Source organism: Halichoerus grypus, chromosome 12, assembly GCF_964656455.1.
Source record: "Halichoerus grypus chromosome 12, mHalGry1.hap1.1, whole genome shotgun sequence".
Classification (NCBI taxonomy): domain Eukaryota; kingdom Metazoa; phylum Chordata; class Mammalia; order Carnivora; family Phocidae; genus Halichoerus; species Halichoerus grypus.
In genome coordinates, this window is record NC_135723.1 from 86,846,133 (window position 1) to 86,873,079 (window position 26,947).

The following is a 26,947-nucleotide window of genomic DNA, read 5'->3' on the forward strand; positions in this document are numbered from 1 at the left end:
ATGCAAAGCAAAACTAAAATTTGTAGGCTGGACGGGCCTCTGGTTTGATGCTGCCAGGAGAGGAGCCTGCGGCTACGAGATGGAAGAAAAGGTCTTTAGCTTGTCTCTCAGACTGCACAGGCAGATAATAAGCAAGTGGTCCCAGGCGCTCGGCCCTCAACCCCTATTTTATATATTTGCCAGGGATGGGGAGACAGAGTGAGCACAGCCTTTCAACCTGTGCTGAGGCCACCGCCGAGAGCCTAAGGGCAGGCCGACCCAGGGACACACCTGGCAGGGGAGGCTCCTCAGCCTGAGCAGTCCGTTACCCTCACTGGGACCAAGTCTAGGAAAGAGACGTGTGACCACACCAGAGTGGTACCCTGCAACTTGGCCAGGGACCTCAGGCTGCCACATTTGCATTTAAAAGCCATTATGGAAATGTAATTTACTTTGAAGACAAGGTTATATTCAAATCACACTGCTCTCTCAGGAAAGTGACAGTGACCAGGAGAGGAAGAGGGAGACTACGTAGGGAACAAACAGATGAGGGAAGTTGAACTTTTCTGCAAGGGGAAACTCTCTGACGGGTACGGAGGCCTCGCCTAGTCACACGCACCTAAAGAGGTTTGAAGCACTTCATTAAATTGCAGTATAGCTATTTCCAATTTAGGTTGACTTGGTTTGAGGGAGTTTCAGGGACTGAACTTGACAGTTTGTTTTCAGTTTCTAACTTCCTTAACTGAAAAGCCATAAATATGGTGACCAAATGTTTTGAATCTAAACTGGGTTTAATACTGGACTGTCCCATAAATACAGGGCATATTATCACGGTCTAAAGAAGGCTGTGGGGGGCGCCTGGGTGGCTCAGTCAGTTAAGCGCCTGCCTTCGGCTCAGATAGCAATCCCAGGGTCCTGGGATCGAGTCCCGCATCGGGCTCCCTGCTCAGCGGGGGGCCTGCTTCTCCCTCTCCTCCTTCCTTGCGCTCTCTCCTCCTGTCTCTGTCTCTCTGTCTCAAATAAATAAAAAAATTAAAAAAAAAAAAAGGCTGTGGGTCTGGGGTGTCTGGCTGGTTTAGTCGCTACAGCATGTGACTCTTGATCTTCGGGGTCATGAGTTCGAGCGCCACATTGGGAGTTGAGCTTACTTCAAAACAATAATAAGTCTGTGGGTCTATTTGGAAGGTTCAAAACAACTGATAGGAAAAGTGGAAGATTCTTTGTTTTGGATGACTTTACTAAAGCAATCAGCTGGGGGGAGGGGGTGTGGTCCTGCCAGCAATACTAAGCCTGGAAAAACCTGGAGAGAGCGAGCATATAGCATGAAATATAAAACATATATATACAAAAGAGAAGTTACAGTGAGAAACCTGAGAAGGGACTTGTACCAATTGGCAAGAGCAGCAGAACCAGAGTAAGAGTCCAAGATTCTGTACGCAAGATAATGCTCTCAGCACCCTGTAATAATACCTCCCAGGAGCCGGCCCTGAAAGGCCAAGTAGGATGAGAGAAGTTTAAACAGACAGAAGAAGCTAGAAGAGGAGAAACAGATGGGAAAGACAGAGGGGGGGAAGCAAAGAAATGGATGAAGACCTGGGGGAGTAGAACAGAGCAGTGACAGAAAACAAATGAATTATTAACTCATTCATTCAAAGTATTAGCTTTTCAAGAATATTAACTCAAAACAGACTCCTGGTTTTCAGTTCACTTGATCTGAATCACAGTAAGTTACTGCTACCCTTTCAATTGTTCTTCATCTGCTCTAATTCTTAAATCTTGAAAGGGTCAGATCCTATGGCTCACCGAAATGGGGGAAAGAGAATTATCCTGTGGGTTTCTGGCAAAAGCAGTTATACATGTGGGCTGAAAAATATCAAGCTAAGAACCACAGGTTCCCAGCTCCTAAGCCAGAGAAGCTAAGGCCATCTGGCTGCTTATTCAGTTCTAAGTAAAATACAACTCAGAGCTGCTACAGAGTCTCATTGGTTGACCAGCAGGCCACAAGCATCTGGCTTTTAGCACTCCACATTTGCTATTAATAATGATTAGCCAATAATTTTTTAAACCATCACATGTTAGCAAGTCTTCTGTAATAAATTACTGACTTTTCAGAGAAGACTTTGTACTGGTCTGACCCAGCTGTCTTCTAGAAGTTCCCCAGACATTTGCTTAGTGTGACCAGCTTTCAGAATACTTTATTCTTCTGGGTTTCAAGAGCTAATCTATTGTGGTTCAAGGTCTGCTCTACTTCATGGAGAAACTGATCAGAGAACGTCACTCCCATGAGACTCATAAATCACAACGTTATTCCCAGGCAGCTGTCCTAGAGTCAACAGTGATCTGAAGAGAGCAGTGATGTAGTCAACAGTGAGGTCTCCAAAGGTGGAGAAAAGGCACCATCTCACCCTTTTACTTCCCCCAAAGTGCTGTCTTTCCCCTCATACCCATCATGTTTATCAGAATGATAAATTAATAACCTGACAAACCACCCTCCCATTCTCATGTATCTAACCAGCTTGAAATGCCTGATGCTTCCAGTGCTGCATTTCTCTGCCAGCGAAAAGACTGGCAGCCTGGGATGTGCCAAGTTCTTGGCTCTCAACTGCAAAACAAAACAGTATAGGAGGGAATTTGTGAGTTAGCTGATTTGCAAACACTACAGCAAGTCACCGCGTAAACACTTGTTTTTGTGTACCTATTATTTCTCCCAGGCAGTTACCTGGATGCCATCCTGACGGTGGCCAAATGTGCTGCTCAAGTTACCTTGCTTCCTTCATTCACATTTAAGAGAGCTCAGCTTATTTTGCACCATTAAAAAACAAAGACAAAAACAAAAAAACCTTCATTAAATAGTAATCACAGGGCCTCTCGGTTAATTATGGAAGGACAATCACCAACGTCACTCAGAATCAACACCAGGTCCACAGGTGTGTCCATAAGGGTACAGGTAGATGCCATTCAAACAGAGCCAGCTCAGGAATTAAGAAGCCACACTTACATATACAGGGATTGGTTGAAATTTCCAAGCACAAGTTCATCCTGATTCCTCTAAAGTAAAAAGTAATCTGGGTATGTGGATATTCTTTCCATGCCCCCAACTCCAAATACCAGTTTACTGAATGATCACACAAACCAACAACATCATATACTGGGCCTGACTGGATGTATGTAGAAAGCATTTTGACTCTTCGCTGGAAGCCTACAAGGCAGGTTCTTCAATTTTCCATCTATTTACGGTTGAAAAATGAGAAGATCAGTATTGTTAGGTGACTTGTTAGTCCCAAGTTGGTAAGAAGCAGAGACACAATCTGAATACAGATACTCCTTATTCCAAAGCCTGTATTCTTAATCATTTTGCTAAATTCTCTCTCTGTGTGTATCAAAATAAAAATGGAATAAAACTTCTACATGACAGAAGCTATTTAGATGACATCACAGAGCACTGGCATTTTCTTCTCCATGTATATCCCAGAAAGAACTTTCCATTCAGCTTTAGTGTAAATGCTAACTTCCAACTTACCAAAATCAAGGGCTGAAGCACCAATCCTCTGGTAGAAAAATAAGTTATAACCAAGAAATTTCAATGAAATTGGAAAGAGGAAAAACTGCAAGGGTTTTTTTTTTTTGTTTTTTTTTTAACATTTTCGTAGTACTGCATAATCATACATTCCTAACCAAGCTTATCTAATCTAGTTCTTGCCCCAGGCAGGGCGACTTAAGTCATCCCAAAGACAGAAAGGTTCGGGCAATTTGTAGACATCTTACGGAATCCCACCTAGCTGAGAGGCAAGTTCTAAGTATCTCTTGCCTATCTGAGGCTCTGCAAAGTGCTCTGGAGCGTTTTAGAAGAAAGGTACGGCCCATGTGCAAATATAAATCAACTCAATTTCCATATGCATAACCATCTAACCCAACGAAAGGAATACACGAGGCCCCAGGCTGCAATGCCAGTCTTCTTCGGAAAATATATTTATTATTAATAGTGAGTGCAGTAAAGATGTCAGTATTCATGATCGAGAAGAGGTGGTATAAGCCAAGGTTGCCTTTATGTTGATAAAAAATGCCTTATTTCACTTGTAATCATAAACATTATTCCAGTAAAAGAGGTACATTTTTCTCTCCTTTTTGTCTTACTTATATGATCACCATAATAAGTTAAAATGAAGTAGCTCTTATATAGTCAAGGGAGAAAAGCAAAAGAGAAAACCAAAACACCAGAGCCTAGACGATTGCACCCAGCACTGCTGGGCTGAGATGGAGGTTTGGTGCCCTCTCCCCGCCCCGCTCCAATTACCTTAGCCCCCATCCCAACCCCCAACCCCAGCTCTGCTGGAATGAAGATTCACCCAACCCTGGAGCTTGGTGAGAAGAGAAAGCTGAATTGAAAGTTAAAATTTAAAGGTAGAAAGGTCTGCCTTTCTCTTTTAATCATCATGAACAGGGTTGACTAACACTGCAGTGTATCCTTGCTGGCTGATACCTGATCTAGGCCTTGGCTTTTCAAACTGCAGTTGATCAACTGGGATATGCTTCAGCTGAATCTGCTCTTTGGTGCTTCTCTTTAATCGTCTTCTCCTTAAATGGGTTACTTTCTTACTAGGAAAAAAAAAAAAAATGTTCCGCCTCTGGAATTAACGTTGAGGAGTTCTGCTTGTTCTAAAAGTTGACTTTATCCTCCCTTCTCAAGCATGCTCTGCAAGAGAAAAAGAAAACATGAGTTTTACCAGCAGAAGGAGGGATCCGCAAAATGGCAATAACTATTTAGTACCATTTGTATTACTTTTCAAAGATCTACTCAAAAACACATAAAACAAGGTGTATGCGCTTCTTGGTCTCAAAATATTATTACTTTTAATGAACACCACTGCTTAATCATGTATAATCTCCAAATGACCCCACCCCCACCCCCGCCACCATACCAAGCTGAACTCAAGAGTGAGCATGGCCTGGATCATTGGGGGGTGTGGACATGTGTGCTCTCTCTCTACCAGGGGCATTTGGAAATGTGTGGGAGTATTTCTGGTAGCCACAGGGACTGGGGTGAAGCTACTGTCATGGCAACAGGGGTGGGGGGGTGGGGTGGAGTAGAGGTTAAATCCCAAAGGCTCCGAGAGGGCAAGAATCTCTCCCAGAAACCTCTGCCCACTCCAGGCAGAACACAGATGTTCATGAGCTTGTAATGCTGGATGGAGCTACAAAGATAAGTATCTATTCTGAAATTGCTTTATTTTTGTGACTGAGGGTATGTGTGGGGGGGTAAACAGGAAGAGTTCTCAACTATCAGAGTAAAACTCTGTAACTAGCCGGGGCAGGGGATATATTCTCTCCATTCTCAGGAATCTTTAAAAGACAAAAGTGATGCTTTCCCCTTTAGTTTTGAAATTATTCAGGATGAGGCAGCTAGGTCAGGCCCAAGGTTGCCTACAGTTCATCTGTTCACACCCTTCCAGCCATTTATTCACCCAGCTCTTAAACTGAGCTCTTACTAGGTAATCATTGTAGTGAGTGAGGTGCTATGGGGAAACAAATACACAGGCCCGTGGAGAATTAAGGCATAATATAATGTAGTAATTAGCTATTTTTAAAAAATACTTGCTAAATACATGCTAAAAATTAATTTTACTGAATAAGTAATACATACAGTATAAAATTCAAGATAAACAAAAGAATATAGAGGAAAAAAGTAAATTTTTTCCTCCCTTCTGTTTCCCAGTTTCTTGGGTATCCTTCCAGAGAAGGTAATAGTTCAAAAGAGGAGTTGTTCTAACTCGTTCAGAGGAAGAGAACTCTATAAAACTGGAGTGGTCAGAGGAGGCTCCTAATAGGACCTTGCAGACCATCTCTCTGAGTCTTTCAGAATCTAGACAGAAGGACCAGGAGCGGGCTGAGGAGGGGTGAGGGCAGGAAGCAGCGGCAAAGATTCAGAGGTAGGAGCAATCCCAGTATGTATGGGGGGCAGAGGAGAAAGACCAGCCTAACTAGAGGAAAGGGTGTACCAAGGATGTACCAAGGAAAAGAGTGTCCAAAGGGCCCAGAGTGAAAGCCCATTGGCTTTCTGGAAAAAACCTGTTGGCCTCTGGAAAAAACTTGGGAATCCAACATATGTCTTTAAACAGGAAAATGTCATTTAGGAGGGTTACCCTTCTTCCTTGGCATAAGGGATCTAATAGATGAGAGTCTGGAGGCAAGAAGACCAGGGCAGAGGCAGATTAGGAATCAAGGGTGGGAATGAGAAATAGAGCCATAAAAGACCTGGCTAGAAACATAGAGGTGGTGAGACCTAAGGTATGGTGATCCTCATTGACAGGGAGAATGGCGGTGTCATGGAAAAGTCAGGGGGAAGAGTCAGCTTGGGAATGAGGGAAAGGACTTAAATTTTGGGTGTATAAGAAATCCCAGATGGAAATATCTAGAAGGAAGTTACAGCCTTGGGAAGAGATGTCAACAGTCTTTAGAGAAAGGTTTAAAGCCAAAGATAAAGAAAAATGATTGAAATAATAGGGCAGAACAGAAAGAGTGGAAGGACAAATAAGAGAGCATGCTGGGTCACAAAGCACAGGATAGGTAGATATCCTAACTTATCCATGATTATAAGCTACTAAGAAGTCTATGTACACAGGGCACAAAAGACCAGATATAAAAGCAGGCAAACTAGTTTAGAGAGAACACATACAGAAATGGTCACAAAAGATGATACACTCAAGGAGGAAGTAAATTAGAAAACCCAGGTGCATCTAGAGAAAAAAGGAAAGACAAAGCAGGTAAAGCAGAAGACTTCGCTCAGCAGAGCTGTCTTAACAGAACAAACACCACAATGTGAGATTTCTCTCAAACCCATCATTCACATATGCTCTGTATTTGTTGGAAAAAATAAAAATTGAGCACCTACGATGTAAGAGTCAGACCAGACAATGTCCCAGTATCATAGTGTCTCATTTATCCTCTTGTGGCTTGATCTGTGTGAGACAACAACCGTGTGTCCAGTTATTTGGACAGGAAACGATGAATTCCAGACATATAGACAATCTCACCACAACATTATATGTTAATACAAAATAGAAGTCAGTATAAAGTAGATTTATACTTGGCCCATTTAAAGGCATTTAGTTACTAAAGAAAATTATAACTTTATGAGTGATGCCATTTTGCATTTTGGGAGTTAATACACTCACTACTTTCTTCAACATACCAATGGGAACTTTAAGCTATTATCTGCCTGATCAAGATTACATGGCTGTGCCTTATTCTATAGCTTAGGTCCTATGGTTATGATAGCTATGTGTCACGTGTTGCAAAATAATCTATAGTGACCACAATATAATCAAAGCAATAAAAAGTGTTTTTTGAGAGTCTAGGGAATCTTTTTACTATTCTTCTTTCTGTAACCCCAACCAAATATGTAAGGGTAATTTTCCAGCCAGATTATATAATGTTAAGAGTATGAGACTCTCTTTAATCTTTGAGAGAGACAAGCTAGGCCCTGGCTGGTTTAAAGATCAGCGGGCCAGTCTAATGAAAAGACTAACAGAACACTTTTGAGCAAATATAAAACACAGAGAAATCACGACATTCACAGAATAGCCCGCTATATGTATTAAAATTCCGATTTTCAAAGATAGCACAACAGTTCAGCTAATGCACGGGGGCTCCTTGAAGACACAGGAACAAGGGAAGGCTCCAGGCCAGTCTATACCCATGTTGTAAACTGCACTCAGTTGCCACCAAAGGGTGGCAGAGGTGATACAAAACCTCTTCACTCAGTCAAAGACATTAATAAATACATCAAGTTGAATAAAAAAAAAAAAAGATTGGCAAAACACTCTGTTATTACTATTCTAACTATGCAATAAAACCTGCTCAAAACCTAGGCCCAACGACCTTTGGCTGGAGGGATGCTGAGGCCTGGAAAGGTCTGTGTCATTTAGTGTCACCTTATAGGTTCTCCCACAGTCTCTGTATCGGTTCTGTAAGTAGCTGCTTTGGGGCTGAATTTCAACACTGTATAAATTTAACACCGCATAAATTAACATAGGAAATTCCCCGAAGAATCAGGGAGAAGATCTGCAAGTTATAAAAAATTGCTTCCTTCATTTAAGGAACTGCTAACACTTAATCTTAATGTGGAGAAAGAAATTCCTTGCATTTGCTCATCATTCACGTATAGGGGGCCTGCAGAAACCCTTTATGAACAGCTGGGTAAATTGCCAAAAGGAGAGAATGGCTCAGGCATCCGTACTGCTTCGTCCTCTAGTCTCTCTGATTCCGGCCACCGAGGAAGGAACGACTGGTGGCTCACAGTATCAGACAAGAGCAGGGGCCCTGGAGACCACAGACTGCCTGCCATTTCCATTTATTAAAATGATCTTCACTGTTTTCCTCAAATATTTTTGTTCCACAGTAATCTCATCAACTGATTTTTGAATTATAGCTTTCTTGAAGGGGTTGACTATCAGAGCCATGTGTCAGCTACTGGATGTCTCAATGTATTGAAGAGGAATTACGGCAACCCTGGGTTTTGTTTTGTTTTTTAAGATACTATTCAGAGTGCTTGTCTCTGAGCTCACCCAGCATCTCACGAAGATTTCAAAAGCCCTAACAAAGCTGAGTATGGAAGCAGGAGGGTTTACGGGGGAGAACTGAAATGGTAATGTGTTTGGGTATACCTGAGTTCTTCCCAAGGAGGGACATGAAAAGTGGGGAGAGTAAAAGACAAGGGAGTGGTGAAGACACAATGAGGAGAGGACTGACAGAAGCAAAAGTAATCAATAAATTCAATTTAGGAGGAGCACAAAGAGAGCTTTGCCTGTGCACCAAGCATGACTCCTGACCACCTGCAAATCTGATTAGCTAACTTCCTGTGTTCTCGATCTGTCTCTCCCTGGCCAGCCAGTGCTGTTCTCTATTCTCCCTGCTTTATGCCTGGATCTAGTTTCATACCTTCTCTGACAAATGCTCTGTGTAATATTCAAATTAAATTACAAGTAATTAACTGTTTACACAACTTGCTGCAATAACAGACAAAACACGAACATATTGCAGCTCTAACTCTTGAAGGATAAGCCCTAGAAAAGAAATGCCTATTAAGAAAAAGGAGTCTATTACCATTGTAATATTTCTTCTATTAAACCCAAATTAAAAAAAAAAAAAAGAAAATGTCGTAGAGCAACGATTACTCTCAGAGGGTTCCCTATGATAGAAGAGACTGATAACACATGTAAAAGTTTGGAATTCAGTTTGCTTTGATGTGACTCCAAGTCCGAAGGGCCACCCCACCGAAGGACGGGAAATCTATTGTGGAACACGGACGTGTCATCCTGAGTATGAGCAGCCCAGCTGAGCCATTAATAAATGTCACTAGGTGATGATGATAAAGAAGCCTTTGAACACAATAAAAATATGCTCCCACAGGTCTTCCCAGAATATTAACCTTCTTGATTTATCTCTGTGCTCCCTGAAGGTGGGCGTCTGTGGACATCAGAAGCAAACGCATAAAGAGAGGGGCCCCTGTGGTCAGTCAGGAGAGGGAAACAGGGTGACTGGAGGAGCAGAGCCAAGGGAGGGTTAGTCACAATCGTGAGCTGGCCGGGGACCACGTTACCTTGGTTCAGTACCTCTTTCCTCCCTCCCACCCATGAAAACCAGGCATGGCTCCTCACCCAGGGGTACCTACAATTTCAAAGGAGGCAACAGGAGCGGGAGAAAATAACTTCTTTTTAAGGGGCTCCCGCCCTCGGTCCAAGACCTCCTCCAATTTGTTCCTGAGGCTGAAATAGGAACAAGTTCCCAGGGTCGGTCTGATGAGACCTCTGCCAGATGGCTCAGACCCGAGAAGCGGTGACAGGTAGTGGCAGGTCCTCAACTCCCGAAAAGGGAAAACAGAGACTTAGCAGGGCCTCTGAAAGCTCGAAGACCTCTAATCCAGGTCAGGCCAATGGGCTCCAGAGTATGTCTGTCAAACTCCTGTGCACAGAGTTACTCGGGAAATTTGTTGAAAGTTCAGATGTCCAGGTCCAACCTTAGACCTTCTGAACCATAATCTCCAGGGATGGGGCCAGATGTGTGCATTTCAAATATGCTCCCCAGCTGATTCTGATGTTCACCCATGTTTGACAGCTGATATTACAGAAAAGAGCACGCTGGGTTTGGCACCAGCAATGGGCTATTCTGGTCTGGACTCTGTCCCATAAACAGATCACTGACCCTTTGTGACTGCAAATTTTTCCAGGTGAAAAGATGGGATTAGGTCACATGATCTCTAAGGTCTGTCTAACTCTAACAGCCTATGACTCTGTTCAATCATTTGGATGTAATTTATAATTCATCTGAAAACAATGATAAAATACAGCTTGCTCTGGCACTGGGTTTTTCTTTCAAGAATGCTGATTTCTAAAGCAACGGTGACTACTGTGTTTTTAGACCTTCTTCACACTTAGACAACAGGGAGGTATTTGAGACGTCGTCTAACACAAACCCAGGTCACAGGGGAGATAAAATGCAATGTCCTTAAGAAGGCTGACACTTCCTGCCATAGGAAATCCCTCCCTATGCCCTGATCTTAGTTCAGGTTTTCTATTTTGGGGGTTACCCATGGACTGGAAGTACCATTTCCATTTTGGAAATGAAGAACTGAATGCACTAGCATTGGGCTGAAGTAACCTCATATTAAGATCCAGCCTCATTTACCAGGGTCTTGACCTCACGCTCTCCACTACCACGGGGTGACGTTCTGATCTCCCCAACGATACCAGCAGGGAGCACAGGCCTAAGGTAGGCACCGCCTCGCTTACAAGATGTCCTCGTTTAGATCCTTCCTTTAACGGAGCTGCTTACTTGGCTACTGACCCACTGCCCCCTTGTTGACTTAAACTTCTATGATGGTTTACCTTCTCCTGACTGGCCTCTGTCATCTGACTCCAGGCTCCACACTGACCTCCGTCCTTAGGCATCCCCTGGGTCTGGCCCTTGCTTTTAGTCCCAGGCTTTCCTTGGCTCTTCTGACCTGGCTTCCTGCTCTGTCTCTACACTCCCTTACCACCCACGATCCATGGAGGATAGGTGAAAGCCACTGCAGAACAGGGGAGCCTAGGGCTGGCTAGAGGTAGACAGCCTACATTTTCTAATGGAGTTTATTAGCTGGCAGGCTACATTCTGCCAGGCAGTGCTGAGACAGCTGTTTCTCAGTACACTGCCTTTGGAGAAACTGTTTTTACCCCCTCCTAGTTCATTCCGCCACTTTGGCTTCCCTGGGGCCGTCAGGAGCATCAGCTTCAAGGAAAGGCCATATAGCTGTGGGAGGCCAGGCAACATGCAGGAAAACCAGAAGTGCAAGTTTAAGGAGGACAGAAAAGTCTAAGAGGCAGAGGCACAAGTGCTGGAGGTCCCCAGAGCAGGGCTGCTGCCTACACTAGAGATGCCTCTTGACTGAAATGTGCTCAGAGACGTGCGTCGTTGTGTTCCTGTGCACACAAACTCTTGCTCTCATGCGTGGAAGTAGAATTAGTCCCACAGCATCACAGCTGGAAGGCCCTCAGGGATCACCTAGTTCAAACCCGTAATTTAGCAAAGAAGAAACCGAAACCCAGGTCACCATGACTAGATTGGAATGTTACCTACAGTATTTCCCCAAAACTCTACCTTCCAGGGAACAAAGAATGTTTGCCCAGAGTCCAGCCAGCTTCTGTACCATGCTGTCAGCGGCAGGGGTGGGAAAAGAGCTGGAACGCTTCGAGGTGCCCCCTAAGCATGCTACCCGCCAAGCAGCCAGATGTTGCAAGAAAATATCAGGGCAGTGGGGTGTCCAGAGAATGGAGCAATGCAGATCTGAGAGGGACCCTTTCTCTATCCTTTCCCCTCCTTTTGATACAGAAAACTTGGGCACATTTTGGTCCACTAGCGGCAAATATCCCTGGCTTCCCATTTCTCTCCCACCTTCTGTAGTCTCCTGTAAGGTAGGTGAACCAAGATTGAATAGGAATCAGGTTATCATGGTAAGAACACGTAATTCAATCTTGGGGAGTTTATAGAAAGCTATGAAGCTAAGCTGATACGAGAAATAAAAGACACAGTCTATCAATCGATGTCCTCCTACATTTTTAAAAGGCGTACCTCATACAGCTAGCCGGTAGCTTTTAAGTCTTAGAAATAATAATTACAGCAATTTATTACCTCTTTACCCTTATGAAGAATACATAACTTAATATACTAGAAGTAACAGTCTAAATGTCTCATATCAACCCATGAGGAATTGTTTAAGAATAGCTGAAGAAAGATTGATATGAGTAAATGCATGAAGAAAGGAAAAATAAGGCTAAGGAATATCCGGAAATTTTCCAATCAGCAAAATCTATTAGTCTATAGAACAGTGCCTCAAGGGAACCAGTGAAAGCCCAATCTTATGAGTCATTTAAAAGTGGAGTGGATTTGGTTCTTGGAATTATTCCAAGGGGAAAACTCTTGCACTATGCCGGAAATGGACAACATGACCTAATGGGTTGTTGTCATGTTGACCATTTTCTACATATTAGCATGTCTAGGTGGTTCTCTGGATTTAACAAGGGAACACAAAAGGGAAGCTGACCAGTCAGGATCGGCTACAATGGACGATCAGAACCACTATACCGCTGAAGCCCCTTCTAACAATGGGCAGAGTCACGGGTCACAAGGTTAGACAAACTTCACACTGAGAAAAAGGGAAACGTGGTATGGAGGAAAAGTGCTCAGGAAATGCTGGTATTAACCCCCTGTGGCCATTTTGGTGTGGTCTTAAAATAGGGCACCTTTTTGCTGAGCTGCACCTTTGTCCATGGCCTTTATAATCCCACCTCCCTATTTATTACCTTTAGTCTCCATTACGACTTAATTTGTTATTCATGTTTTTCTCTTCACTTCATGATCATCCTTGACATTTTCTCTCATTGTCTTATTTCTGTATTAGTGGATAATGGCTGTCTCTTCTCACACCCAACTCAAAAACCAAACACCATTCTTAATTTTTTTGTTTTTATGGTAGGTATATCTTGGTTTAGTTGTTACATTGACCATCATGACTTCCCTGGGTTTCAAGTCTCTCAACTGTAAAACCATGAAAATAAAACCGTCTCTATTTACATCTCAGGTTGTCATAAAAACAAGCAAGAGAATAGATGTGAAATCACCTGGAAATCTAAAGTACTATAGAAATACAAGGTATTATTGCTTCTTGTTTTCTTGCCCATTACAACGTTGCCCATCTTAGGGTAAAAATACTTTGTGGACAGTTATCTTTGTATTATTACCTGGTGTTATATGCTCCCTAATATTTGAATATAAGAGTTGTGAAAACAACAGGTACCTCAAAACACTTCACAGAAAGGATATTAAATTATGTTGCAGATTGGGGCGGGGGGGGTCCTCTTTTGGAATCATTAGTAATAATTTGGTGCTTTGGGATGATCTATTTAGTGGTTTCAAAATGAAATAACACAACTGAGGGAAGAAGGAAAAAATAAGATTTACCAAATACTTTATATAAATGTAATCCCCACAACACTGGGGATAACATCACCCTAATTCAGAGAGAAAAATCAATGCCCAAGGTCACAGAGTTAGTAAAAGACAAAGCTTCAATACAAACGCAGATCTGCCCAATTTGAACTCCCTACTGCACCGTGTGGCATATCTGATGTTGTTACAAAGTAACTTTGTTCTATTCTATAAATATATGCCACTGATAGCATGGGGCTAGGTGCAAACAATTCAACACAACCCAGATAGTCAGGGTGAAGTTGAAACTCCATACACCCTTGCAGTTGTCACTTGAGTAATGTTACAAATCACATTGTGCAAATAGGCATGTTTGTCAGACGCCAGTGTAGAAACATACATTTTGTCACAGCCGTTCTTTGCACTAACTACTACCCCCTCCTCAATTGGCACTAATATCAAGTTAGAAAAATCCATGAGTCAGCTTGCAGGTCCCAGGTGCGGCAGTTAGTATCAGTATTAAAGGTTCGGGCTTGTTAAGAGCATATCAGAAGCTGTCTTTGACAAATAAAAGGTACTAAACATTAGCAACGTTACTTCTACCAAAGACCTTTAAAGAAAAGAATCACTGGCATGCTACTAGGAATTACACAGTTGGAGCTACAAGCAAGAAACAGAAAAAAGCCTCAAGCCACTAGGCTTTTATTTTATTTTTTTTTTAAAGATTTTATTTATTTATTTGACAGAGACACAGTGAGAGAGGGAACACAAGCAGGGGGAGTGGGAGAGGGAAAAGCAGGCTTCCCACGGAGCAGGGAGCCCGATGCGGGGCTCGATCCCACGACCCTGGGATCATGACCTGAGCCGAAGGCAGACGCTTAATGACTGAGCCACCCAGGTGCCCCAAGCCACTAGGCTTTTAAAGAAAACATGGGCTTTTAATAAATCTTGATTATGTTTTTTTCTACTAGTGTTGATGTTACTTTCCAGCTACACAGACAATACCAACCCTCCCATAAATATCAGAAATTTATAGTGTTAGAAATTTACACTAAGTGGTTTTATTATAACTACAGCAAATTAGACTGCAGAAAGGCATGCTGTGTAACTCAAACACTAGATTTAGTTGGGTCAGAAGGTGAACTCTAGGGAGTCTGTCAGCAGAAAGAATCAAAGTTTCCAACAATTTCTGTCTGTCAGAACAACCTACATCCAACTGTTGTCAGTTAAATGATAGGCAATTATGTGACCTGCCAGAACTGATCATTTGCTTCAGGGTTTATCATTAGCTTTCTAAAGCACGTGAATTAGAGAAAACACATTGTCCTGTGAACATCGAATTATTCTGGAATGGGGGGGAGGGTCAAAAGAAGAGTATGGCTGCGGTACATAAAAGTGATGGAAAGTGTTGCCTAAATCCCATCTCTGGCCTCACTTTCCCTGCTCAATCCGGTGGGCTCTACCAACTGGTAGAAGACTGAATGGAATTCGAAAGGTGGCTTTTTGTTTTAGCTTTGTTTGTTTTTTGCGTTTCTAAACCAGGCTCTCTGCACAACTGCTTGCTGCTTACAGACCCTAAGCTGTTGGCCCCTTAACTTGTATCCTTCCTCTTTGCTGGCTTTGAGTATTAGCCAAGAAATATGGGGCAATGGCCTTCAGGACACAATTATCATAAAGGACAGAAGTTCAAAGCAACTGGAAAAAAATATTGTTTTAGTAAGAATCTTTGTCTTTCCTGCAAGTAAAGGAGTTACACACAAGGAGAATATGGGCTCTTCCCACAACCAGCTGGACGGAAGCTGATTACTAACTAACGGACCTGTTACGGCAATTTTTGACGATCACGACTAGTTTGGCTTATAAAGCTCTTCCGTCCTTATCCCTGCCCCACGATGCCGGGCTTGCTTTCTCCTGGTGCCCCAGTTAGCGGGGCCTGCGCACCCACCTGCTTGGCCTGACGGACGCAGTGCATGTACTGGCTGGCCAGGGCGGAGCAGCCGAGGGTCTGCTGGGAATTCTGGCGGTAACACTGGAGAATTCTGGCCTGCAGATCAGCACAGACTGGACGAAACTCATACCGCCTGCAAACAAAAACAGGAACCAGTGAGACAAATGGTCTTCAATCAGAATGAAGATCAAGGCTAAAGAGTAGGTAAAACATTAAATAAGATATAAATGTTGCAAGTGTAGAAAAAAAGTTTCTAAAAATGATTTCTATGAAATTAGTTCCAGTAATTGATACCACCATGAGCCTCTCCGGACACTGTAACATTCCCAACCAAACCTATACCTAAACCAGGTGAATGGTGCCAATACTCTTCAGCCCAGTCAGCCAAATCAAAAACCTGAGAGCCCTAACTTCTCTCTTTCATGCCCACATCCAACAGGTTGCAAAGTTCGAGATAATGCAGTCTGGTCCTCCTTCTCTATATTCACTGTCATTACATTAATTCATAATCACTTTTATCCTGGAATCAGGCAAAGCCCTCTAAACTAATCTGTCTTTTAGTTTTTGCCTCTTTACTCCTGCCTTCCAGAAGGTTCTTTCTAACACTGAGACCGTATCTCTCCCTACTGCTTTCTAAACAAAATGCAAGGTCAACCAGGCAAGTCCTTCTGGATCAGGTTTCCACCTACTCTTCAGCCTTCATTCCCTACATTGCTTCAGCCTGACCAAACCACTTTCAGGGTTTGATCTATACATGTCCCTTCATGTTTTTGCTCATGCTGCTCTTGATCTTGGACATGCCCTGTACCCAAACTCCCACCCATTCCTATATATCCAGAAAATAAGTACTCGTCTTTCAATATTTGAGCTAAGTATTGAAGTGTAACCTTCTCTAGACAGCTTCACTAGCTCTCCATTGAGGGTGGAGTCTACTACTCTCTTTTTGGCGACCCCACTGACCCTGTATTAGCTTCTTCTACCACTTCTTTCACCTTCCACTTAACACTGACTACACCATAACCTGGTGTAATTTATTAGCCTACATCTACTAGGAGGCAAATCCCAAGAAGTAAAGACTGTTATAGAAGTCATGCAATAACCTACTGAGAATACAAATGGGTGGAGAAAAAACATTTATAAATTTTCTGGGCTAAAATTTTACTAATTATACTTACAAATCTCAGATTTTAGCTAAGATTTGCTTTCAGTGAATATGCACTACCAAACATAAATGCCTCCAAAAATCTTAAAATATACACTTGAAAAATGATAATAAAATCAACCAAATGAATTATACCAATGAAAAGGAAATATTCTTGTTAAGATGGTAGAGGAACTTGAATTATAAGGACTAAACAAACATACACAGAAAAAATACATATTATCACTTTTAATCTAGGAATTCATATTTTTCAAATTAGTTTTATTTAGTACAAGAGGCTTCCAATCTTTCATATCAGTTCTTTTTTTGCAATTTAAATTTTTTATTTCTGTAGTAATCTTGAAATAGCATTATTTTATATTAAATGGGTTCTAAAAAAAAAAAAACCCTAGAGAACATAGGGGGAATATTTCTCATCAATAAGGAAACCCCTGGGTGATGATTTGTCTCATTACTTTTATCCAACACACTAAGCTAATACATATTTTGCTTGTACAGAAAACTGAAATGCAAACCATGTTACTGGTCCCTGAGGGAGTTTACTTCTTACTACCTTCTAAGGAAAGTAGACATACAGGGGAAAAAAAAAAAATAATAATCCCACAAATTTTACATTACATCGCTTTTACTTTTTCATTGAACACTACCTTACTGCTCTACCAAATACCTAAGAACAGAATTTATAACCAATCCCTGGAGTTTCCATTCTCTCTAAGATTTCAAAGTTCATTATGTCTATGAATTTTTTTGGACATGGATTTCCCTAATTCCCTTCCATGAACATCAGCATCTAAAGGGAGTTAGCTATGCTTCGAAAAGCAGAAGCACAGACACCACAAACTTACTGATTATAGCAAGACACACATCTGGATAAATATTGAATAAAATATAATTAAGCATTACGTCAGCTGAACCCAGCAAATACATGACTAATGCCTAGGACTGTTCATGGGAAAACAGGGTTATGTTCTATCCTAGTGCTGAGGACCACGATTCTTCTACCATATCTTAGATTTAAAAGCAAAGGAAGGAGGATGGGGAAAGAAGACAAGAACAATCCCGACCTTCTCTTCAGCTCTTCCCCATTAACATTCAGGAAAAAGATTGTAAAGAATGAGCTTCCACATACTACACATCATAAAGAAGAGGGTGTTTCTTTTTTTCTTTAAAAAACTATTTGTGATGGAATAATTCATCCAATACTATGAACTCCTTAGAAAGAAGTAATTTAAGCTGTATATAAACATTTACTGAGTTGAGCTGTTAGTCATGTAAGTTAATGTCCATGAGTTATTTATGATTTGAAATGTGTCAAAATATACTTTTATCACCACAAATCAATACTGCTCACTTCCAGGGTCCTTGATTTCCTGTCTGCTAGTCTGGTCTATGTGTGTGTGTCCACACACACACACACACACACACCTGCTGAAATCCTTTTTGTATACATTTCAATGTGTATTGATGATTAGATAGCAGAAAAGGGGGGAATGGGTGGAAATCAGCATAATTGTCTCCCAGTTGCTGGAGTAGACTCTGGTACATTCTTCTTGGATTAATCTGTAAGGGCAAAGCTCTGCCTCTGTATTGATCCGCAATGCTTGTTATGCTACTCTAATGCACTGTTTTCACTCTGGGAAAATGCTAAATGAGATTACTGTCCACCATTAGAAGGCCATAAAACACAAGCCATGGCACCTTCCATTCAGGAAAAGGTTTAAAGGCATTTCCAATATGCATTATGGTAAGCCCTCCATATAGCCACTGAGTCAGCAATTGATTTCTATTGACTGCTTTCCTTCCTGCTGATGGAAAAAGCCACTACTAGGCAAAAATAACAGGAGGGCAGAATTTCAAGATACCTAAGAAGGAAAATTAAATCTTAGCTGCAAGAGACATTTAAACAGTTTAGTCTTTGCATGAAAATAAGATTAAAAAAGCACTGGTGAATGAGAAATGTAAGACAAAGACGAAATACAAATCTGGAGAACTCGGAACAGTAACAGAGAAGAGATAGAACAGTAATCCAAAAACATACTTGGCAAAAAAGGAATTGGTGGAATAAAGTCGATACTTGAAAATATATATTGATGAAAAACAAGAAAAAAACCCCAGTTTTGTGGTCACTTGAAATGACTGGGATTTTGATGGGTCCCACCACGTATCTCTACGCCCCTCTTCACTTTCCTTTTCCTTCCTGGACTCTACACTCTGTTCCCTTCCTCCTCCCCTCACTCCCACAAGCACCAGCAGCTGCCTTCGCCCTTCCTACTCCACCCCACAGTGGCACTGAGGACCAAGGGGGTTGATGACTGTATTCAGCGAGAGAACTGGAAAGCCAAAGACTTGAACAGAGAATAAAATCACTCCTGGTAAGGCATTCTGTAGCTGGTGAAACCATCTTTGCTAATGTTTAATGCTAAATATTCACTTAAAAGGCAGCTAAGAAAATAGATCCAAGTATTTTGCTCATTACACTGACAGGGCCATTGTAGAAACTCCGGGGAGAAAAAAACCCAGAAAAGAATACAGAAATACATTTGGGCTGTTTCTAATTTTTCAGTGCTTAAAATAACATGGAGATGGATATAAACTGCTACTGTTGTCTCTGATTCTTTCCTGGGGATAATTTCTTGTAAGTTGAATTAAGGGTCAAAGACAAATAAAAACATTTCGGTAAAACTGAAGCTGAGATAGGCAGTGTTCAGCTCTCCTCTTCAGACTCGGTGACACCCTGATACTCGGCCATCTGTTTTCGAGCTATCTGCAGGTTTCACTGCTGCTTCCCCCACCTTCATGTCTGAGAAACTTCTTTGATGTGGGTCTGAGCTTTATATTTCGAGGAAACTACTTACCCATCTTTTTAGTTCTGCTAATATAAATGGCAAGGATAATAAGGTAACTTCAGAGAAGGAAAGAAAATATGGAGGCAGCTCTCCTCATGCCAGTCTCCACCAGAAGGCTAAAGAAGTCATGTAATAACAATCAGCAGCCACAAATTCCTAACACTCTCGGGAACACAGAAATCATTCATTAGGAGTACAGGTGCACAAAAAAGGACCCTTTCCCTGTATCTGGACCAGTAAGTACAGAGTGGTGGTGGTGGTGGGGGGGGATGAGGGAGGGAAGTGGAGGGAGGGATAGAGGGGAAGAGGGGAAGAGAGGGAGAGGGAAGGAAGGAAGGGAGGCAGGGAAGGAATGGATGGGTAGATGGATAGATATGAGAATGGCTGGTGCTAAAATAATTCTGATTCTTTTAGCAGGTTGTGACAATGCATCCTTCATGGGATCTGGTGATCTCATAAAATGGTATCTACCACATTAAAAGCAGGCACAAAACACAGCCATGGAGTTATATCTTTAGCTCTAATTCCTATGGCACAATGCAAAAACTCTTAATTTTATTCTGTATTAAACATTTCATTAGATGTTAAGCCCAGGAGTCAGGATTTCTGCTTTTATAATACAAAACTAAAGCTCTCAACCCCATTGCCAATAGTTAAAAATATGTAATAATCCACTCATCATTTATAATAAAGCTATCATAAAATGCAATTATCAATGAAGAAAGTATTAATTCAAGTATATCTATTCAACTTTTTTCATTTTACCTTAAATTACAATATCCTAATAATAGTTTCCAGAATAAAATGTAAACAGCCTCTTTCTAACAATGCAAAATCTGAAAGACAACTCAATTACACTTAAAAGGCCAAACATCTCCAAAAGCTGCTTGCTTTCTTAGTTTCAACTTGTCTCCATATACATGTTGCTATAAAATCTGAAAAAATAAAGTTGAAATAAAAGCAGAGGACTTTTTTTTTTACATTTATTTTCTAAAATGATGAATGTGAGCTATGATGTTGTCTATCATCTCAACACAAAAAATGCCAAGAGGTCTCCCCCGTTATCAGAGGAGGGACCGCTGACCTTGAGGACACCCGGTCCAGCACTCAGTTCAACGAACCAATCAGGCTGGAGAGTGGATCGTTACCCACAATGAGTGCCATACCATTCAACCCGCAGATTCAACTGGGTGTTGTTAAAGAAAAACTCAGCTTTGGCTAGAGATACAACAGAGTTTATAGAATTCTATCGTCTACACCCAAGGCTTGAAACAGCAAGATCCATCTGAAAATATTTTAATATTTAATTTTTAATTTTAATCTATGGTTGATTTTGGAGAAAGAGGTCAGTATCACAACTCAATAATCTGGATCCACAGGAGGAAGGTGACCTATCTGCAAGGAAGGGAGGGGAAAACATTGCCAGTCCTACAGGTATTAACATCTCACGTAGAAGGCCTAATACCTGGAAAAATACACAGACAGGACCTCTGGTCACCCATCCGAGATAAAATGAATAATGCAGTGCTCTATATAACAGATTCACTGTTCTTAGACCAACAGGCCTCACACACCCCAAGCAGATGAACACCAACACACCAGAATATAAGGTGAGTGAAAAGCTTTCCAATTTTGCAATATATTTTTCTTCCTTATTCAGTAATATTGAGTGCTTGGAAATGATGGGGACATTAAGGTAAACGTAGGAGGAGAGTGGGAACTTAACAGGTGACCGGGTGAAAGCTTGTGGGGGCTGGCTACTCTGCCTTCTCATGGGGCTCAGCGGACAATACTACACTCTGACGTTATGGGACTCCCGGATGTCTGCACTGTCTTCCTGAGCAGACTGCTCTTACTCTACTCTTCAGAGAACCACATGACATCTTGCCAACTTCACCATACCCTGAGTGAGATTCTACTACATGGACTCACCCCACAAGCATCTGGATTTAGAAAAATGGGGCCATCTTCTGCTGTATCTCCAAAGAATAAGGGCCCAAACCATTTTTGTTTTATAAATATTTTCTTAAAATCTGGTAACCTAGAAAGACTAATGGCCACTTAATATTAGTAAAAAAAAAAAAAAAAACTTTCCCAGAAAATTTCTCCAAGTAATAATGTCTTGGACAAGAAATAGTTATTTATTTGGTTGAAAAGATTAGTGAAGTGAGGCATCAGGTATGAGGCAGAGAAGAACAATCAGTTGGCTAATTTCCATTTTCTAGCACATCATGGTACCCTTGACACATTTGGGCTATGTGCAGCAAGGCATACATCTCAAAAAGAGAGATAAAATATTTCTTACTTACATAAAAGGTATCTGGAATAAGAGGCAATAATTATACAGACTTTAGGGACACAGAACATAAATGAGGCCAACATTAACTCAACCTGGAAGGACCCCAAATCAACTTCCGATCACACTTTCTTTGGAACAACCCAGGACTCATGAGATGTTGCTTTCTCAAACTCACACAATCTTCTCATTAGGCGAAATGCTTGAGCTAACATATTGCACTGAGTGAGCCTTAATTTAGAGAAGTATAAGCCATCCTTCCCTTTCTCCTTTTCTTTCTTAACGATGCTTGGAATATTGTTATTGCTTAATAAATGCCAAGTAATAACGCTGTAATAAAAACAGGGACTAGTGGGTTAACAATGCGGCTCTTTGCTTTAGCAGTGCCTGAGACAACAGCAGTTTACACAAGAATCCTGACTAGAAACATCACCTCCTGCATCCACACAGTAGGGACAAAACAGAATCGCAGTTCATTGAAGCGGCCCTTGTTTGTAAGAACTATACTATCTGCAGAAGCATTCTCTGTCCCTTAAAAAACCGACAAGCCATGGAATGCAGAGATGTCCAGGGCCAAATGTTAAATGTGAATCTCCAAGGGATACATCACTGTGTGAGCGAGACCAAGCCATCTTAATACACCAAATTATTTTTATTTGAAATATCTAAATAAGGCTTCAAGGTGAAGAAATGCATTATTATTAATAGTATAAGTACAACTAAAGAAAAGCATGGCATTTACTCTCACCTGATTTGGTAAAGTAACTGTTTAATTAAACTACTTACAAAATGTTAATCCTGCGCATACAATATGTGTATACCTATATATAATCCATTGAACTTATGCCAACACAAGTTAATTTATTTTGCCCCCCAGACTTTATGAGTGATTTCTATTTCCCCTATCCTGTTACTTTGGAATGTTCACTAAAATTGGTCTAAGAATGGAAAATATGAGGGTTGGCTGGTTCATTCATTCTTTCATCCATTCTGTTATTCCAGTAACAGATATTATTAAGCATTCATTAAATGCCATTCACTATGATAGGGTCTGAATAAGATATGATCTTTGCCTTCAGATAGCTCAAAGTCTAATGGGGGTGGGGAGAGACAAATTGCACATGTCTTATAATGAGATTGAGAGGTAATATAATTGTAAACATAGTGCTAAACAAATCCGGAGATCTGGTTTTGGATAGGACAGAAACGGAATATAGTGTTTTAGACAAGAGGACATCTATCACTAGTGAACAGGAAGCAAGAACTGGCCTTATGATTTTCTCGAAGCAACTTTAGAGCCTGCTGAAGATCTGTCCAGTGTATCTAGACTAGAGAGACAGATTCAGAGATGGAGAGGAGAGACCTCCTTTGACCTTGGGGATACAAATACACCCATAACCTGGTGACTCCAAGCCTTCTGAACTCCTCTACTTCCCCCTAGAGAAAAGCTTGGTATTTGCGTTCATGACACTTGCTGACTCAGGCTTGGTTTGGAGAGGTGGAATTAGCTGTATAGAGTTAGAGCTTATACATTCTGAGTCAAGTAGGAATCCACAAGGGAATAATCAGAAGCCAGAGCACAATTTTAGACCTACCAACAATAAACAAATGTTGAGAAAAGTTCCCATTTGCTGTCTTAGTAGGAGAGCTCTGGTGGTAACTCTCCATTGGTGCTAAAATGACTCTTCAGCCTTCACTGTTTTTCCTATTTGGGAATGACTTTTGTAATGACTCTATTGCTTTATTACTTGATATGGCCAAGGAGATTAAACTGGATAATTTGGTCCTGGATCAATGCCCAAATTTGGAGGTAGGAGGGAGACAGGAGGAACGGGGATAAGATGGGGAAGGTAGAAAGATACTGGGAAGCAAAAGAATATACCAGAATTATAGGGAAATCATGGAGGAGGAAGGAAGATATTTGGGGCCAGATGAGTTTCAGTGGAGCAAAAGCACAGGGTCTGGCTGAGCATCCCAACCAGCCCATGGGGAAGGACAATGCAAAGGGGAGGCTGCACATTCTAGACCATGGAAGAAACTGTGGCCTTTGTTTTCCAAGACAACTTCCATTGCAATTTCTGGAAGGGGGATATTATACTTCTCTTCATCGCCCATTCTTCCCGCAGAAAGTCCTCAAGTTCAGAAGAGGAAGAACCGGCTATAGCCAGTGTGGGTGTCCCCAGTACAACCAAAAGGCAGGCACCAGTCCTGGCAATTTAGCAGGTTTTTTCTGACGGAGTATACGCGCAATGAATCCAAGACTCTCCAAGCAAATGTAATGAAACACTGAATACAACCTCCCAGAGATAATCCTCCCATATTTTGGAGAAATATATATTTCTTAGGCCTTATTATATCATTTTCATCAACGAGATCTAACTACTGTAATAGCATAGAGTCACAGAATCTTCTAGTTGAGTAGTATGGTACCAGCAGTCTGCACAGAAATATGGTTGAGCATACACATTCATGTTAAGCTCCTATTTTTAGGCACTTACAATTTTTCAAAAAGAATTACCCTTTTGGATGGATTTCTTACGCTCTTCAGCTGAGGGGATGCTTGGGCGGGGGGGTGAGACGTTTGGTGAAATCCCATTTGAGTCAGCCGACCATAAAAATACATCCCACTACCCCCACCTCTTCCCTGCTGTGATCACATGTGAGAGAGTGCTTTTCCTACTAAGAGAAGTCAAGAATAGCTTCATTTTTAAAATTTCAAAACTGTCACAGAGCTCAGTGCGGACTGTGGCACACCCTAACACAACTAGGTGAAGAACAAACGTTAAGTCTTTAGTGACACAGTGTGCTGCATCACTTGAAGGGAGACTCCTTCCTCCACTACACTGGGAAAGCAAGAGCCGACTCCCAGATACACCCAGGAAGGCATGTGGCTGGCTCTCTTAACTGTAAGAATTGCGAATGTATTTATTTTAGTGACAAGTGAAGGAAAGAAAAAATCACCCCTACTGATTTGCCCTCTAAGTGTCAGAGTGCCAGGAACGAGGGCGGGGGGGCGGGGAGGAGTCGCAGGTGGGAAGGAGCCGGAGCTAAGCCCGTTGTTGGTTCTCCCTGCCGTGGGGAGGACTTGAAGGGCAGAGTGCGTAAGCATTGCCACTGGACGCGGGAAATCCCTGAATGGGGTCACCTGGCCACACCAGCGGAGCTCCAGGGACACAGGGCAGCCAGGCAGGGAAAAGCCACATGGGCATCACCGTGCTGGCCACCGTGTACACACGGTGAAGGGGGTGCTAAAGGGTGTGTAGAAACAAAAGGAAGGAGAAAAACACACACTCGTTAAAGACACACGCTCGCAGAAGTCCAGCCCAAGGCAATGAGGGTGCCAGGGAAGGTGCTCTACTGTTCTGAGGAGGGAGTGGTCTTTCCCGGATAGGGGTAGTGTGGAAGTCCACGGAAAAGGAGGTGGGATAATAGAAGACTCTTGAATGAAGGGTGGGACTGCAAGAGGTCATTTGCTGGGGGTGTGTGAACCCCAGTCCAGGCTCAGTGGAGCCAGGCTCCTTCAGGGGACTCAGGCTGGAGGCAGCGCTTGCAGAGGTGAGAGGCGATGCTGGAAAGGAAGGGGCTGGGACTGGGAGAGACTGCCTGTAACAGACAGCAGCTTAGAGTCTACTCTGCAGCTGATGGCAAGCCACCAGCCTTTCCAAATGAGGGGGTGAAGTTATAAAGGTGCCACCGTGAAAAGGTCGATCTGTTCTGAATAGACCAGATAGACGGCAGAGGGACCTGCCTAGGCTGGGAGGCCAGCAGGGCACTCCCCAGGTACAGAAACAGGCCAGAAGGGCAGCCTTGGAAAGCAGGAATGGAAGGATGTGTTAGCAGATGGACACGGAGTTAAGAAGAGGAAAGACTGAACGACACACACATGGCTTAGGCCCGAGGATTTACAGAATGAATGTGCTTAAGGATGCCAGGAACCCCAGGTGGACAGGGGTGGAGCTGGACCTGAGCACGGGGCAGGGCTGCAAGCACAGAGAAATCCCCGAGCAAGACACAGGGGGCACTGGGACAGAACTGCAGCCTCTGGGGAGGGGGAGAGAAGCAGGGAAGGGAGTGGGGCGGCCCCAGAGCTGAGAGTACAGGGAAGAACCCATGCAACACACTGTCCCAGGCAGGGGAGCTGGGGAGGGCTGAGCCTCACGACAGAGGAGACTGTCAACAAGGCGGCTGATAAAAGCCATGGCATTTGATCCCTCGCCATTTGGAGAAACAATTTCAGGAACGAGCAGTAAGAGAAATGGAGGGAGCTACTTTAACGGGGTACAACTGGATGGGAAAAAGGGAAAAATATGAAAGGGGAAGATTACATCTGGCTGAAGATGTGGAGGTCGTAGATGAGATGAAAGAATTTCAGTAGGGTCTTAAAGAACAGGAAAGCCTTAGGCAGTTAAGGGAGGGGACGGAAAAGTAAAGGAAGTAAAGGCAGTGATGTCACTAATAAACTTTTCCTTCCAAAGATTCCTGTGGAAATTTACGTAAGATCAGAAAGCCAAACACTTCCAACAGACACGTTCTAGGAGAAAAGGAATTCCCATCAAGGGCAATCATGCGTGAAGGTGTGCTCAGAAGTCAGGAAATAGGGAAGGCTGTGTGAAAAAAGGAGAGTTTTCAACAGTCCTTTAAAGGAAGGCAAGAAGGGCAGAATGGAGGGCCCGGTCCTTGCAGACGTGGTACAATCACAGAGAAACATAGATTTCCTGGTTAAAGCAAGAAGTCCACTGTCAAGAATACAAAAAATGAGTTTGGTGAGGTGCAGAAGGAGAAGGCAATAGTCTGTCTGCTGAGAAACCTCAACGGCTAGTGGAGGCACGTGACAGAAACGGAAATCTTGTGAGTACAGAAGAGGGATCCTCCTCCTAAAGGTGTCCCTAGGTGCTGATGGCAGAAGAGCAGAGACAGCCCTGCAAACCCGGAGTGCGCCGACTGGCCCAGCACGCAGTGGTGTCTGGGAAGACCAAACGACGCTTGATGCCGACGAGGGACCGGCCGGAGACCCTCCTGTACCCCCTCCCCCCACGCTGGCTTTCCCACCACAGCTCTTCTTTTATATATAAAGTAAATGCATTGGAGGCAGGGATCGATGTGTGCATTTACCGATAGGTCTTGTCCTCACGCTCATACTGTGTCTCGTACATTCATTTTGAGCCCCTTCTTGCTCTCCAAAATAGACATGCAGTGAAAGTAATGGTTGACTAATGGTTAACAGAAGATGGAGAAAGCCTGGCATAAAGTACATT

General features: G+C 42.5%; 1 protein-coding gene across 4 annotated transcripts in view; it reads right to left on the minus strand.

The window, feature by feature from the left end:
* Positions 1 to 3,919: 3,919 nt before the first annotated feature.
* The window catches only part of CHCHD3 (coiled-coil-helix-coiled-coil-helix domain containing 3), a 271,596-nt gene continuing 248,568 nt past the window's right edge, over positions 3,920 to 26,947 (minus strand). For 2 of the 4 annotated variants that reach the window (XM_036091682.2, XM_036091685.2), the window contains 3 exons: positions 15,386 to 15,521; positions 6,869 to 6,935; positions 3,920 to 4,672 (listed from right to left, as the gene is read on the minus strand). In XM_036091682.2, the coding sequence (XP_035947575.1) occupies positions 6,912 to 6,935; positions 15,386 to 15,521 (160 nt within the window). In that variant the 3' untranslated portion in view covers positions 3,920 to 4,672; positions 6,869 to 6,911. Of the gene's footprint in view, positions 4,673 to 6,864; positions 6,936 to 15,385; positions 15,522 to 26,947 lie in introns of all 4 variants that reach the window. The other 2 variants (XM_036091684.2, XM_036091683.2) reach the window with 2 other exon arrangements.